At 36.8% G+C, this 16413-nt stretch overlaps 1 protein-coding gene across 5 annotated transcripts in view; it reads left to right on the top strand.

The window, feature by feature from the left end:
* The window catches only part of INPP4B (inositol polyphosphate-4-phosphatase type II B), an 837221-nt gene that overhangs the window by 761266 nt on the left and 59542 nt on the right, over positions 1–16413 (top strand). For all 5 annotated transcript variants that reach the window (XM_003257752.4, XM_030816186.1, XM_030816183.1 and 2 more), the window contains exons 24-25: positions 12073–12185; positions 16164–16318. In XM_003257752.4, the coding sequence (XP_003257800.1) occupies positions 12073–12185; positions 16164–16318 (268 nt within the window). The remainder of the gene's footprint in view (positions 1–12072; positions 12186–16163; positions 16319–16413) is intronic.

Below are 16413 nucleotides of genomic sequence, written 5' to 3'. Positions count from 1 at the left end.
AAAACTCTTCCAGTAACCCCCAATGTTGTTAGTTTTTGTTGTTGTTGTTGTTGTTGTTTTTTGTTTGTTTTCAGAATAAAAACCTACATTTTTATGGTGGCCTCTAAGGCACCACACAGTCAATCCCTTTGATCCTTTGATCCCTCTCCACCGCTTTCTCTCACACTTACCTCACTCTGCTCCACACTGACTTCTGTCCCACATGGACCTCTTGCTGTTTCTTGAGACTTTATAGTGGCTCTTTGCTCTGTCTTAAATGCCTTCCCCCTTATAAGTCACTTGCTCACCTCCTCTAAGTCTTTGCCTAAATGTCATTTTCTCAGTAAGGCTTTTCTTAAACACCCTCTTTAAAATTGCAATCTCTTGCCCGCTGGAACCCTTCTCTCTTAAATTTTTTCTAGAGCCTCTATCATCATGTAGCATGCAATATGTCATTTACATTATTTGACAGGGCTCCTCACCAGAATGTAAGCTCCAGGAGGATGAGCACATTGTTTCTATTCCATTAGCATTTGTTGAATGCATGGTATAAGTTGAGTCATTTAGTTGGTTGTTTTAAAGAGTCAGAGAACAGCAGAAAGCTGTTGGATCTTGGAAATAATTAATGAAGACTATGAAAAGTAACACTATTTCTGTTAATAATTGTTGAGTGATACAAGCATTAAATAGTGAAATTATTTTGGAATTCACATTATCACATTGAAGGTTCTGAGAAAGTCTGTAGGATGGCTGGCAAAGTTTTTCTGTAAAGAGCCAGAAAGTAAATAATTCTAGCATTGTGGGCCATATGATCTCATCACCACTCAACTTGGCTACTATAGGGCAAAATAAGCCATAGACAATATGCAAATCAGGCTGGGCATGGTGGCTCACACCTATAATCCCAGAATTTTGGGAGGCTGAGGTGGGTGGATCACCTGAGATCAGGAGTTTGAGACCAGCCTGGCCAACATCGTGAAAAACTCTCTACTAAAAGATACAAAAAATTAGCCAGGCGTGGCTGCAGGTACCTCTAATCCCAGCTACTCAGGAGACTGAGGCAGGATAATTGCTTGAACCAGTAAGTGGGAGGTTGCAGTGAGCCAAGATCACGCCATTGCACTCTAGCCTGGGCAACAAGAGCAAAACTCTGTCTCAAAATAAATAAATAAATAAAATAAAATAACATAAAATAAAATAAACAAAAAATGGACATGGCTGAGTTTTAATAAAAATGTATTTACAAAAATAAAAAAATGTATGACCTGGGGTTAGCCTGCAAGTCATAGTTTGCTAACTCTAGTCTATAGTGTCTAAATTAATTTTGTTTAAAATAGCTTTTTTTCATTATGGGAATATAAAAAATTATCTGAAACCCTCATTTGCATCTTTTAAATAAGTGTTCCCCAGGACATAGATTAAGAAATACTGACCTAGTCCAACCCCATCATTTGCTATGAGGGACTTGGGGCCATTCACACACCCTTTAGTAGGAGAAGAGAGACTAAATTCCATGTTCTCTGACTCCCAGTCAAATGTTCTTTTAATTTATATGCTGCTGCTCCACCATTGTTGTCTAATGGCTTCTGCACTGAATTTAAGATTGTAGATTTTTAAATATTGGAATATTTCCAGCACCATATTTTTATTTTCTGTACACATATTTTTACACACTTGTAATTACAAATTTATTTTAAACTCATTGCAGAAGAAACTCTGATGCACTAACCTTTTGAAGTTTTTAATGCTTTTTTAGCATTTAAAAGATTGAGAGAATTTTTTAACTACTATCTTTAGAAGCACTTCTGTTTCTTTTTAAAAGAAAAAGTGAGAAGAAATAATATCCAATTTTTATTTCCTCAATGCATGTTAAACTACAGACATAGAATTTTAATGTCCCTTAAATTTTCGACACGATCAAATTATGAAATACAGACAGCAGTACAAGCAACAAAGAGAGACACACATACACACATACAAAGGTCCACCTGCTTGGCCAACCAGACATTGATCTATGTTACTATCTGTGTTGCAATGTCTATGTTACTTGGTGGTCTTCACAAATTATAGTCATCAAATCTTTTAACTAGCCTTATTCTGCCATAGTATGTGTAGGTACAAACTTAGATTTTCTTGCCTTTCAATCATCCTTACATTTTCTTCATTATTTCCTCTTCACTGAGGCTCTCATCTTTTTTGAAAGTCTAACTCTTGCATTCCAGATTCTACTACTCATCAAAGATTGGCTGGCCTCCCGGTATACCAGTCTAGTAAGTCTGCACATAATGGCATGAAATCAAAAGACATAAATTCAATTGAAAGCTCACTTAGGTGAGTCATTTGGTGTTTTCAACGCCTGCATTTCATTGTCAGCGAAATGAGAACAATTACTTTGCATATACCTTGTACTTCAAAGTAAATTCTACCATTATCTCACCAGGGAAAATAAGTTAATATTAAAATTTCCACTGTCAATTTCTGTGACTAAAAAGTGTCACATGTACTTACGAATATTAGATGGTTAAGATGATAATTGTGGTACCCTTTGAGCTTTTCAAGAGAGTTATATTTCTGCTGTGTACAAACAACAGAAACAAACAACAATCTGGTTAAATTTGATTGTGAAGCTTTTTCAATAGTTTGAACCAAACTTCATCTCTTCTCTATCCAATAGACTCTCTCTTTCTCTGTCATTTCTATAATCTTTGCAATCTATATTGACTTATCTTTATTTTTTCGTGAAATCACTGATTCTCTGATAATCTTTCAAACAAAGCATACGTTTTTCTTTCTGGAATGCCCCTATAGGTGAGCTCCTGAAATCATCATTAGGATAAGTTCTTTGGTCTGACACTGCAAAGTAAGATGGATGCTGAAAATATTAAGATTCATCATCCCTTTTGGAAATAAATATCTGAATTTAACTTCTTGTTAACAAGAAGTTGTTAGTATGATGTCCAATCAACAGAAAAATAATTAAAGGTGACTACGTTAGTTCTAACCTTCAATGAAACATCAAATTAAATAAATTAACAAATTCTTATTTCACTTTTTAGATCCAGTTTTCCAACTCTGTAATTCACTCAGCTATTTGGCATAGCACTCTTCCAAACATTCACTCTTTATTTACCATTCTCCTCTTCCCTGAACCACAACTGCAAGGCCTTTTGTTTCCAGTCCACTTTTTCTCCTGCTTTTATTTTGTCATTCTCCCAATTCTGCATCACAGAATGTCAGCGTGAAACTTTCCTTAGAAGCTAAGTAAGGGTGAGAAATTGAAGTCTCAAGGATAAAGTTATCTTTATCAAATGGGTCAGAAAATAACAGTGTGAGCACATTAATAGATTAATATGTTTTGTTGCCATTGATAAACTGTAAATATGTGAGTGTCCCAGATTACCAAATCAGAGACCACATCAAGTTAAAAAAGGGAGCCATACGAATGGAATAAATTATAGGTTTCATATTCTTATTACCTCTTTCCTCATTTTAGAGCCTTCCAACACAGCTTTATTTTCATCATCTTCCTGTATTTTACCTCATTTACACCTAATACCTCAGAAATTATTAATTTATCTTATATAGCAAGAAATATGCAAAACCTCATTCTTCCTTGCCTCCAGGAGCCTGAAGAGGTAGGCCGCATACTGTGACTATTGGAAAAAGCCCCAATCTTCTCAACCATCTCCCTTTTTCTCTGACTTTCTTGCAGTTTGTGATTTAATTCCTTCCACATTATAGGCAACAGGAGAGGCATGGAAAAGGTGAGCCCTTGGTTTTTGGAGAAGGGCTGGTTATGTGTCTGCCTCCCTGGGCTGTCATCTGACCTTGGTGTATTTCACTAGCAGTCTGGCTCTTGCACGGGCAGGGAGGTAAGGCACTGAAATCACCTCAAAAGCTGTGTCCCTTCTCTGCCTAAATTTTGAGAAATCCATTCTTAGTCTGTTTTTCAGATTTCTGTGCGGAGAATGCACTCTCAAGGGGCCATTTATTGCTAGGGCTATTGTTGGGGTAAAATGCAGGGACTAGGGAGTTTGACTAGGTAAAACAAAGGAGGCCATTCAACTGCCTTCAGTGCCAGCACCGAGGCCACTTGAGTATGGGCAAAAGTAGTTGTTCACCCAGTTTAACTTGGCTCACAAGAAGACTGAACTGGGGATTTGTGTAAAGCCCTTCTCCTACTCCTGTTTCCTTTCCCACTCTGCTCTATGGTCTGTGCTTGAACTATCTTAGGCATCTTGAGGAGACTAGAGTTTAGAGTTGGAGAGCCATTTAACAAATCATCTTTAGATTTTTTGACATGACTTTAAATTGTTTGGAAATTCTGAAATCAAATTATGAATGCTGTCTTTAAAAAAATATAAACAGGAAAAAAATATGTTATCGTTGTATTCTTCTCCCTGTACACCATATTCCATGGTCTCCAATGTACAATGTTGATTGAGGAAATTTCGAAAAATTTTTGATATATTGCTTTGAATATAATTTGAAAATTACTTTTAAAGTTTAGTTTTTCCTTTTGCTATCGGTGATGCAACCTTGAAATTTGTTTAAGACAAGACATTGAAAGTGTGTAGGTCAAAAATATTCAACTCAGACCAGGATGGGATCTTGACATTTGATTTTTTTGTATTGCCTTCTTCATAAATTGAAAATTGGAAATGCAATTTAAATAAAGCTGGTTTCGGTGGAGTTTTGTCTGTTCTTATTTTTCAAGATTTTACAGTATCTAAAACAACATAATTTTCAGTTTTAAGATATCTCAGTGGCTTTTACCTAATTGCATTTGTCTGCTTGCTAGTACAATTAACTGCAATTATTTTAGAATTAATTGTAGAAGAGACTTGATGTTACAGAATATAGTACTCACCAGAGTAGGCAGTGAAGGCAGTGTTCATCATGTTAAGTTTTTCATACTTAGAAGTACAAGTTCTTTAAATTGTTTTTATTGTAGCTGTTTTGTTCTAGTTGTTTATTGCCAGATAACAAGCTACCTCAAGTTTACTGTTATAAAATCAGAATCATTTTATTTATGCTCACAGATTCTGTGGGTTAGGTATCAGAAAGGGAAACTGGTGATGGTTTGTCTCTCCTCCATGATGTCCATGACCTTCAGATGGAAGGACGAATACCTGGGGGCTGAGAACTGGAGGCATCTGGAGGTTTCTGTACTCACATTCTGGCACCTGGGATAACCTCACTCAAAGGCTGGGCTCAGCTGTGACTGTTGACTTAAGCACCTAAACAAGACCTTCCATGTGGCTTGGGCTTCTTCCAGCATAGTGGCTGGGTTCTTATAGGGAGCATCTCAAAATGAGGAATACAGTCAGCAAGTTCCAAGAGAATTATCAGGCAGGAGAGGCATAATCAATACAGACCTGGCCTCAGAAGCCACAATACTTCTGTCATACTTCATTAATCAAGAGAGTCAGAAGCCCACCCAGATTCAACCTGAGGAGACATAACATTCCACGTCTCTCAATAAAAAGTGTCGAAGAATGTAGGACTACATTTTAAACCATCACTGCAGGTGTGATAGATTTGCTTCCCTTCAGAAATACTCTGACTTGTCCTTTCCTCATTCTAAATCAACAGTACACATTTGTACTGTGGCTGGTCAATGTTTAATATACATATATAACAATTTACTTACCTTAGAATGCTTTTGATTGCAAATGACAAAAACTCTTAATTCAAACTAGCTTAAACAATAAAGAAAACTTGCTGATAAACCTCACTGAAAATTCTAGCAGTAAGGTAGGTTTCAAGAGAGCGTTGGTTCAGTGACTCAGCAGTATAAAACAATATCTCAGGACAGGCATGGTGTCTCACGCCTGTAATCCCAGCACTTTGGTGGATCACCTGAGGTCAGGAGTTCGAGACCAGCCCAGCCAACATGGTGACACCCCCATCTCTATAAAAATACAAAAATTAGCCAGGCATGATGGCGGGTGCCTGTAATCCCAGCTACTCGGGAGGCTGAGGCAGGAGAACCCCTTGAACCAGGGAGGCAGAGGTTGCAGTGAGCCGAGATCACACCACCGCACTCCAGCCTGGGTGATAAAGTGAGACTCTGTCTCAAAAAAACAAAAACAAACAAAAAACAATATCTCCTTTGTATTTTATCATTAGGCTGCTCTTATCTCTTATGTTAATTTTATCCTACATCTGGTCTCCTCGTGGCTAAAAGATGGCTGTCATGAGCTAACCCCACTCTCAACCAAAGGGCTAAGAAGAGGTTCCTTTCCTCTTCAGGAGCTTCACTCAACTGGAACAGCACAGGCCACTTGCATATCCTTAAAACAGTTGCTGAGATGAGAGTTTAGTGCCAACTGGTTTAGGTCATGTCCATTCCTGAACTAGTCCTGATTTCAAGGGGTATGGATCACACCAATGGACGTCAGAGTGGGAGTGTGGTGCAACCCATGGCAATTTTGTATCTGCCACTTAGTGTGGGAAGTGAGTAGATTAGGGACTGGGAAGGCAGCCATAATTTCTGATTCATCTTGGAACAGTTTCTGGACACACAGTTATTTAGCCTTAAGAGAATGAAGCTATTTGACATCATTAGCATCACAGTTCAGTGAGCTAAAAGACCACAGTTCCATTCCTGTTTACTTATTAATACCCTGCCGGTGATTCAGGTCAACGTCAAAGTCAGAGCTCTTCTTGTTGAAGAAACCTATTTGACCTAACGAGGAGGATATAGGTCCTAAAACCTGACTCTCAATTTGATTGTTCTGTTCCATTGGGGAGGTAGGAGAACAGTCACGGGGTTTGTGAATGTTTGTGACTGGGGTATGTGACTGCATGTGTGTGAGGAGACTGTTTCTTACTTTGGATACATTCTGACTTTTACCGGAGAAAGTGGGCTTCCCATCTGAGGCTATGAATTCTTTTTTAAGTGCTACTAATATCTTCTGTTTTTCAGAGGTGACACAGAATTTAATAATGTAGCCTTTGCTGCCAAGACTTTTAATCATTGTTTTCCACTACTAGTCAATGACACATGACCGGATTCTTGTCCTTATTTTGCAGTTGAGGAAATAGGGACAGAGGGTTAAGCAATTTGCCCAAGAATACACGTCAAAGCAGCAGTAGAATTGGCATTAGAAATCATTTTCCTGGAATCTTGGCTCAGCGCTGTTTTTGAAAAGCAATTATAAAAGTTTCAAACAAAAAAATCATAAATAGCACACATTTGGGAACCCATTGCTCACCTTTGGAATTTTCGTAATATTTACAGATAGGGTAAAAGCTCCCTTTGTACCCCTCCAGGTTACCACCCTTAACCCTCCCCTCCTATTAGAACACCAATACCCTGAATTTGATGTTTTACGTCCTCATACACATTTTACTCTATATTTATGTATCCATAAAAATATGGTACAGTTTTGCACATTTAACTGTATTATTGCTATGGTTTTATATGAATCTTTCTATAATTTGTGCTTTTTTGCTCAATATGTTTTAGTATATATCCATGTTGACACATATGGCATTTGTGTATCCTTTTTACTTATATTACTTTGCATTAATATATTGGTTTATTCTTACTCTTTATGAACATATTAAAGCTTTTTTGCTATTTAAAATTATAAACAATAATGCAATAAACATTCTTGTAACTTTTACCTCTGAATACTTTCTTAAACTCCATTTGAAAAAAAAAAAGAATACTATTATGGAGATATGCATAGAGACTCAGCTGCCCTGTCTAAATTTTGTGTTAGACTAATGCAAGAGTGAGTAGCAAAAGCAAGACTTTTTGGCTGTATTTACATTTTAGGAGACACAGTCTAAGCCTAAAACCAATTCACGTTCTGTGTACACCACAATTTTTGGTTGATACATCGGGATCTATCATTATATCTTGAAACCTCACCTATTAACAAACTGGCTATTATTAGTGATACTGCTTTCCTGAACCCGACCTGAATTTCTGTGGTCGGCAGAATTTTTATTGGGTTGGAAAAAAAAAAAACAAAAAACTGGCAGCAACCCAAGTATTGGGTTGACAGAGGTGTGCTCTGAATAAAGCAAGTTTTGTCACTATAGAAATAGAAATAGTGGCCTAAAAATGTTTAAAAAAAATCAAAATTACTTTTCTTGTAAGAAGCGCACCATGGGAGAGGAAGTGAAATTTCCGTGAGACATCATGCCTGTCTATTCTAACACACTCTCTTTATGAGGTGGGAATGGGGAAAGGATGGCCAGGTGCTTGATTTACATTTGGGATCCTTATAGTCTGTTTAAAATGGCTTATTAAAACATTTCCATGTCTGCAATGCAACAAAATTATTTTGATAAATCATGCTCTGTTCTGGAGTCTCAGCGTTCTGAAGAATTTGGTCTATTGTGTTAATACCAGAGCTGGTTTTAGTACTACCAATGGTAAAAACATCAGCAGAGATTTGGGAGAAATTACTGGTACAACAGTTAAGAGTCAAAGTTTTAGCCTTGACTCCTCCTCTGACTATGAACTTTGTGAAAAAGTCACTTCAGTCCTAGTCACTTTGGACATGGGGTTGCCCTAACTCAGAGCTTTGCAAATGTTTTATGTTGATCCTAGGAAAGGTTAAATAAATGTGGTGTGTTGGAACTACAATTTTTCAAAAATTATGAAATAGAAAAATTTCGTGTGCAACATATACACTAAGGGTAAATATCATTTCATAAGGTTTTTGTTACAGAGGGATGTGTGTGTATGACTGCTGTGAGATGTTATGTAAAGTAAGCTTTTTTCTTTTTATAAATTGAGGTATTTTTGATAATTAAGGATTACGTATACCTAAGGCATACAATTTGATGATGTGTTATACATATCCATTATTAAATAATTACCATAGTCAAAGTAATTACTATTTCATCACCTCAGATAGTTATCATTTTCTGTTTGTGTGTGTGTGTGCGTGTGTGTGTGTGTGGTGAGAACATTTACAATCTACTCTGTTAGCAAATTTCAAATACATAATAAAGTACTGCTAATTAAAATTGCATTGCTATGCATCAGCTCTCCAGATGTGATGTCTTCATCTTGTGTTAAAGGAAACTTCTTATTCTGTATTGCTTTCAAAATGGTTTGAAAGCCATTTGTACAAGCCTGACTTCAGAAAGAAGCTCAGGGGCTTTCCAGAAGGGGTTAAGCCCTTGTTTAAAACTCATCAGTTGCCCGCATTTTCTAGGATGAAGCCCAGATTCCCCAACATAGCAGAACATGATTCTCCTTCATAAATCTTGCCCCAGGAATAACCACTCCAAGGACATTCTGAACCGCACACTCTGTGTTTCTGCAGTACTGGCTCATGCCTCGTGCCTTTGCTATTTTCCCCTCAGCCTCAAACGCTCTTGGTAGATGCAAAGCATTATCTTTGCTAGATGCCCTCCCACACCCAGTCCAGTGCTTCCCTTGCTTCACAAATCTTTACTGAGTTATGTCATAGCCTGCAGTGTACTTTCCTGGATTTAATAATAGTTTAAATATCCATCCCACCCTACTAGACTGTGGAAATTTTGAATTTAGGTCTTTATATCATAAGAATTTCGGTTCTTCAGGATATAATGAACTGTTCTACCATGAAGCCAAGAAAAAGAATGTAAGTTATTTCCTTTTCTCATGCACATTCTCTGTTCCCCATTGCTCTTAAAATCATCTTATTATTTAAAAGCAATATGTGTTCATTTAAAATGATATGAAAAGGCAGTTGAAACATTACACTGAGTTGCACAGCCTAAAGATGGCCACTGTTAATATCTAAACTAATGTTTCACTCTGCCTATATACTTATGCCAAGAGAAGCCAACATACACACAGGCATGCATGTGCACGTGCACACACACACAAGCACACATTGTTACACAAATAAGTTTATTCATTAATCTGGCCAATTCTTCTTTTTAGCAATATCAAGGACACTTTCTATGTCACTGATATACCTGTACATACTTTTTAATGGCTGCTTGTAATTCTAATTTATGGCTTCCCCTGGGTTTGTTTTGGTTGCCATTTATCAACATTAAAAGCAGTAATGGTGGACTTGACTTCTTATTTCTTGCATGCCATGATTATAAATTAAAAGGCAGCCTTATTGTCCTTACCTTCTTTGATTAGCCACAGAGTCCTGGTCTGATTTTATAACTCCCTTCAAGGCATTCCATATTTGGCCTCCTTCCCTTTATCTTTAGGCTATCTTTGGGCTGTGTCCTGTTGAAATTCCTGTATTTCAGAGAACCTTCTACCTCGCAATGCGATGTCTTCAGTCGAACTTTCTCTTTTGTATGAGAATCATTTGTGGTTACATAGTAAAGACATGACTTTTGACAACTTTCTCTTCTACAAACAAATTCAGTGGAAACATGCATATATTTTATATGACTATTTTGAACCTCACTTCCCTAAACCTATCTGAATTGTACCCAACTTTCCTCTATTCTGTGGTCATAAAATCCAAGATGAGATATGATTATTTTCAATGGAAATTCCCACCTTACCAACCACTTCTGCTCTTAGATGTATATCACTAGTATAGTTCACTGGGATACTTCCTCTCTTCTCTGGAGCTAAAGTCACAAACTAGAACTATTCAGATATATGATTTTGCTAAACTGCAACATCTGGTACAAATTTGAAAAAGTACAAAGCCCCATTACTGCTAAAATTCATTTGTGTCAGTTTTTGTGAACTTGTAAGGAATATGTCATCTATTTCTTCAGTGAAACTTGGTAACGTAGGTGTAGTCCATCTTATTTTCTCCTGTTTTTAGCCTTAGTTAAAGCTCTCAGGAATTTATCTCTCAGTTTATGGATTCAGCAATAGAGTGTATTTTCATACTATACAGGAATTACTCAGCCATTCACTTAGACAGTCTTTTTGTTTCTATCACTGTAATATTGAATCCCATCTCACCAAGTCTTGGGGACATTTGTGTCATAACGTACATTGTCTCTGTTTTTAGTACAAAGTGTATGCCATTTATTACCCATGCTTTAGTTGTTAGTATGCAGAAATCTGAGCAACCAGTGTCATTTCCTGCTTTCTACCCAATTATCTCATACTGTGAAGTATAGCCTCATGTTTTTCCTCTTTCTGTGTCATATCTGTGCTTCTTTATAGCTGTGGTTCTCAAGCAGGATATATTTTTCTGTCAGGAGAAATTGGCAGTGTCTGAAGGCCGTTTTTACTGTTACCTTGGGAAAGCTGCTACTGGCGTGTGAATGGTAGAGGCCAGGGATGCCGCGAAACATCCTGTAATGCACAGTATGGTCTTCCTCCCAGCAAAATATTACCTGATTCAAGAAGTTAATAGTGCCGAGTTCAAGGACACTTGCTGTATAGCAACTGACTTCATGTGTCTTATTTGAACTTTCAGATTTCTCCCACCCCTGAGTTGTTCAATTTAATATATTCTCTTGATTCAGACTAGCTACTCAGTGGCAAAAAAAGGAAAGTTATATCTCATGACATCTATGTCTTATGCTTTCATTAAAGTGAGACAGAAGCCAACATCTTTGTCCAAAATGCTGGTAAAGTAGTACTGTAGGACCACTTGATATTACCATAGTTATACAGAATAGAGAATGAGAGAATTAAGCATATTTGTAAGTAAAGAATAAAACCAGATAAATTAATAAGTATGGTTATCCTCAGACACTCTTTGCTTCAAATGATGTTTGTTGTTATAAAATTGTGTTTGAGGCTGGGTGCGGTGGCTCACGCCTGTAATCCCAGCACTTCAGGAGGCCAAGACAGGCAGTTTGTTTGAGCTCAGGAGTTTGAGACCAGCCTGGGTGACATGGCCAAACCCTGTCTCTGCAAAAAAATACAAAAAGTAGCTGGGCATGGTGATGTGCTCCTGTAATCCCAGCTACTTTGGGCACTGAGGTGGGAGGATCACTTCAGTCTGGAAAATTGAGGCTGGGCTGCAGTGAGCAGAGATTGGGCCCCACTGGCACTCCAGCCTGGGTAGGCAGAGCAAGACTCTGTCTAAAAGAAAAGTTGTGTTTGCAAATAAATGTATTGAAAAAAACTCCATGGGCAGCTTAATGTGAACACTGTCTCATTTTATTTTTCTCCTTTGTTTTTTCCCCCTTCAGATATTTCACATTTTCAGGAACAAAATGATTTAAAAGCATTACTAGAAAATCTCCTTCAAAATATCCAATCCAAAAAAAGAAAGAATGTAGAAATTATGTGGCTGGCTGCAACGGTAAGCACTCTCATGTCAAATCTTATTTCCTGCCATGTCATGACCAGCAAATATTATCAATTCTCTACTGTGCAGGGTCCAACCTCTGCACTTTGGGTTACCAGGTGTCATCTTCTATTATTCCGTGGATTAGGCATTTTTACTCTTGTTGGTAGTTCTATCCATAGACTAGAACATAAGATGGAAGAAGATGCACTCAAGAAAGAATCTTGCTCACTTGCTATTCTTACCAACCTTGGATGTGTTCTCCACTCTGAGGAAGTGTCTGTGAGTTCCTTAATGTTGCGTGTTGCAACGTCAATTGCCAGTATCACCCAGGATTTTGAACTGCTGCTTTAGAGACATATGGTTTCAACAGAATGTGGCTATCAGATCTCTGATTCACAGCCTTAATAAGGCTTCTGGACATATTGTTCAGTTAATGAGCTTATAAATGTGTTTGTTAATTTAGATGTTGGCATAGAATTCATTACTGATGGATTGCTCTTGGGGTAATGAACTATATTTTGTATAGCTCTTTCTCATTTAATGGTGCCCTTGGGGTAAAAGAGCTGCCTGTGTTCTCCCTCCAGGTTTCTAGAAGAATTAGAGGTAAAAAAAAAAAAAAAAAATGCCTGTATTTTTAAGGCTCTTATCTGGTAACCGTTGAGGCATAGCTCACATGAAATTTATGAATTATGTTAAACATTCAGACCCAAACATCCTTTCATTAGGAATGCATCCTTCCATCAGGAAGGGTACATATTAAAGATCTTTATGATAAGTGCCATGTTTGCAGTTTCTGCGGTGTTACTCTTATAATTTGGAGCTCAGGTTAACCATGCTTCTAGCATACTCTATTCATTTTCTAGCCATGGCATTTAAAACAGAAAGTTTTCCCCTACTTACAGTGCTTCAATTATAATTCAATATCATTTACTTTCTTCTGGGAAAAAAGGAATGGATAATTTACCATGAGCCCATATGAAATAATTTACCAAAAGCAAGGCAGAGGAAAGCTTCTTTAGTTTCCCTTCCTGCCTTCTTGGAGCCCCAGGGAAGAACATCAAAGGTAACAATATGAAATGTTGCTTTCAGGCAGCTCATTTACACTGGTTCCATTTAGCACCATACTATATTACATGACGGTTGTTTTTAATAGTGTGGCTGCTCTTTGTATCTTCTAAGACCACTACGGTTGTTAATTCTAACAAAAATTTCACAATGCTAGGTCATAAATTGTGTTTTCTATTTTACTGAAAACATGACAGCATGAAGATAGTTTGATACTCATGCCATCTGATGATTTACAAACATATAAATGTGTCATTATGTACATATTGTGAAGTTATGTAAATAGATAAATTAAGGATACACATATGTAAACACAAGTGTATATTTTCTCTTAGTATATGAAATTTCCCATTTTAATGTATGAAAAAGTTTTCCTATAAATCCCACACATTTCTAAAATTTTTTTTTGAAGTGTGTATACTGACCAAATATGATTTACTCACAATTCACCACTGAATGAATGATTAGTAGCATTTCTGTTAGCTAATGCCTCAGTTTCAATATTCTATTTGTAAATCATGGGCCTATTTATGATACTCTTAAAATAAAGAAATACAGAAATTCCTTTTGATATTTTCCAAAAATATTTTGTTAATATTTGTTTTTATTTTATTTTCCTTTCTTTTTAAAATCTATTTAATGAAATACTGCTTTAGTTAATGTTTTACATTCTAACTGAAAAATATAAAGTACCCAGGCGTGGTGGCTCACGCCTGTAATCTCAGCACTCTGGGAGGCCGAGGTGGGTGGATCACGAGGTCAGGTGATAGAGACCATCCTGGCCAACATAGTGAAACTCCGTCTCTACTAAAATACAAAAATTAGCCAGGCATGGTGGCGCATACCTGTAATCCCAGCTACTCAGGAGGCTGAAACAGGAGAATCGCTTCAACCGGGGAGTTGGAGGTTGCAGTGAGCTGAGACTGCGCCACAGCACTCCAGCCTGGTGACAGAGTGAGACTCCATCTCAAAAATAATAATAATAAAAATAAAAATAAAGTCATTTGGTTTTATCTTCTTTAAGTTTAAATAGTAAAAGTGAAGATTTAAAGAGGACAAATGACAATCAAGTGTGTTAAATCAGGTATTGTAGAAATCAAGGCCTAACCTGTGTACTCTGATGGAAGTGCCCTTACCTCCACTAGACTTTAAATTTAGAGCATTAAATATTCTAAGTAGGACAAGTGCATATGATAGTAACAATAAATTTTAAAGAATATTAATTCAATTTAAAAATCATATCTCATAAATAGCCATTATGGTCTATTTTATTATTATAAATATAAGAATTTTTAAAAATGAAATACTATTTATTTGAAAGGATTAGAATTTTTTAGATGTAAGAAGATTGTATGGAGAAATCATGCTCTCACATTTTTCTTGTCACTTATATTGGAAATAGAAGTACCAAAGGTCTGAATTAATATTGATGTATAAATTCAAGTTTAAGAATCACAATTAAAACATGGTAATAAATTCTAGATTAGCTATATTATTTTACCTTCTTTTAAAAGCAGACAACTTTTAAAGACTGCTTGATGACAGCTAATAAAGAAGACCTTTGTTATATCACATTAGATCTATTTTAAATGCACACTGATTAGCATTGTAATGCCGAAGTTGATTATTGGTATCTCATATTAGAACCCTACCATGGGATAGAAGAGAAATGAATGGAATGATTCCCCTATTACTCATAAGGCAGTGAGACAAGAGAGTATTGATGCTCAGTGATTTTTCTCTGACTTAAATCAGAATAACAAAAAGAAAGAACCATAGAGGAAAACAGAACATAACAGAAGTTAAAAGACTTGATTCTTGAACCTAAGTAGAGTTCTGTTTGAATCCTGGTTCTGCTCTGTTATGTGCAAGTTACTTAACCCATCTAAACCTTAGTTTCCTCATCTGTAAAATGAAAACAATTATATCTTCCTCTAGAGTTCTGTGAAGTTTATTTATTTACTTTTGTTGTTAATTTGGGAGGTTTTGTTTTGAGACAGGGTGTCACTCTGTTGCCCAGGCTGCAGTGCAGTGGCATGATCACAGGCTCAAGTAATCCTCCCACCTCAGACTCCCAAGTAGCTGGGACTACAAGCATGCATCACCATGCCCAGCTACTTTATTTATTTATTTATTTTAACAGAGAGGAGGCTTTGTTATGTTGCCCAGGCTAGTCTCAAACTCCTGAGCTCAAATGATCCTCCTGCCTTGGCCTCCCAAAGTGTTAGGATTACAGGCATGAGCCGCTGCGCCCGGCCCCTGTGAAGTTTATTAAAAAGAGCAAATGTATATGAAATTTCTTGGTGTTGTACCCTAAAGCACAGTCAATTTGTAACAAACAGTGGCCATTTCTATTGTTCTCCTTTTTAGTATTGATGAGTAGTTTCCTTGTCTGTTGTGAGGCACCACGAGGATGTTTAAAATCTCAAAACATAAAACCAAGACTAGCAAATGTTTCTTAAATGTAAAATAAGAGAATATTAGCTATATACGATTGGAATCAACTGTTTGATCCAGGGAATATAGTTTTTTGTTTGCTTGTTTTTTGTTTGTTTTCTGTTTGTTTTCCTCTTTACAATGAAGGTGTTGTTTCTGAGCTGGGGTTAGTTTAGCATTGTCATACACTGCAGACCAGGCACCCCCTCGGGTAGTGTGCTGCGTCCTCTGCTGGATATTTCACATCTTATATGGCTTCAGCAGTTCCACCCCTCATGTACAAAGAACTAAATAAATTAGGTCCATTGCGTTGGCTTTTGAAATGAAAAGGTAATGCTTTTACATTTGATGAGACCGATTGAACCAATTGACTATCAACAGAAACCCAAATTTATATTTGATGTGTTTAGACTAGAAGTGTTTGGAGGAGGCCAACACTTTACAGTATTACAAATGAACAATAAACGTTCGTTTTTACATATGTTACAGATTTGCCGCAAACTAAATGGTATTCGTTTCACCTGTTGTAAAAGTGCCAAAGACAGGACATCGATGTCAGTGACACTTGAACAATGCTCAATCTTGAGAGATGAGCACCAGTTACACAAGGACTTCTTTATCCGAGCGCTGGATTGCATGAGAAGGTATCTCACATGCTTTTCAAGTTTTTTTTTTCCTTTTAAGGTCATTTTGAGTTGTTTTTATTTTTATTTTTCAAAATACATATTTTATTGGAGGA

This window comes from Nomascus leucogenys, chromosome 7b (genome assembly GCF_006542625.1).
Source record: "Nomascus leucogenys isolate Asia chromosome 7b, Asia_NLE_v1, whole genome shotgun sequence".
NCBI lineage: Eukaryota > Metazoa > Chordata > Mammalia > Primates > Hylobatidae > Nomascus > Nomascus leucogenys.
Note: the sequence above shows the minus strand (reverse complement) of the source record. Positions and strands in the feature narration are given on the sequence as shown.